Below are 813 nucleotides of genomic sequence, written 5' to 3'. Positions count from 1 at the left end.
ATGCCTCCCTGGGGCCCGGGCAGCCGCTTGCCTGATGCGCCCTCTCCCTTTGCAGGACGTGCTCAATTCCAAGAACACCACCATCAAGGACCTGCAGCTCCAGCTGGCCCGAGCCTGCAAGGTGAGGGAAGGGGCTGGGGGCTGCCCTGTCCCCCCCCTGGGAAGGGGCTGGGGGCTGTCGGGTGATGGTTGCGGCTTTGCGGGGGGGTGCGTGGAAGCGGGACCTTCTGCTCCAGGCCTTGCACGGAGCAGAGGGAAGGGAACTCGCAGCAGGCCAGCTGAGCTGCTTCGTGCCCTGGGCCGGGCAGGACCCAGCCCAGGCTGCAGTTTCCCCTGTTCACCCCGTGAAGGGAGGCACATTGGGGTCTCCCCCCTCTGCAGGGGGGGCGTGCAGGGAGCCCGTGCCCAGGCGCAGAGGGGCTTGGGCTGGAGCTGGGCTTCGGGCTGACCACGGGGCGCTTCTCTCGCAGGCGCACAACGACATGCTGCAGACCTTTGAGGCAAAGCTGACGGCCTTTGGGATCCCCCTGGACAACCTGGGCTTCAAGCCCCTGGTGAGCCCCGTGCCGGGGCAGGCGGTGGGGCAGGGCCCCGCAGGACTCCTCGCTGTGCCCACCTGACGCCGGCCAGCACCGAGGGACCCGCCGACCCGGGCAGGGAGCAGGGCTGTGCCCCGTTCGTGCTCCGTGCCATTAAACAGACCCCAGTGAGCCTTCTGCAGGACCTGGAGGACCCTCTCTCTCCTCCCTGGGGGGGGGGCCCTTTCTTCTGGAACAGCCCCCCCCCACCACCCCCCCACCCCTGTCACCGGGG

General features: G+C 69.6%; 1 protein-coding gene across 1 annotated transcript in view; it reads left to right on the top strand.

Moving 5' to 3' along the window:
- The window catches only part of GAS8 (growth arrest specific 8), a 7,363-nt gene extending 6,677 nt beyond the window's left edge, over window positions 1–686 (top strand). Inside the window, exons 9-10 of the mRNA XM_009289438.1 lie at window positions 56–121; window positions 471–686. Of these exons, the coding sequence (XP_009287713.1) occupies window positions 56–121; window positions 471–620 (216 nt within the window). The 3' untranslated portion in view covers window positions 621–686. The remainder of the gene's footprint in view (window positions 1–55; window positions 122–470) is intronic.
- The last annotated feature ends 127 nt before the right edge of the window (window positions 687–813 follow it).

This window comes from Aptenodytes forsteri, unplaced genomic scaffold, assembly GCF_000699145.1.
Source record: "Aptenodytes forsteri isolate BGI_AS27 unplaced genomic scaffold, ASM69914v1 Scaffold269, whole genome shotgun sequence".
Lineage (NCBI taxonomy): Eukaryota > Metazoa > Chordata > Aves > Sphenisciformes > Spheniscidae > Aptenodytes > Aptenodytes forsteri.
Note: the sequence above shows the minus strand (reverse complement) of the source record. Positions and strands in the feature narration are given on the sequence as shown.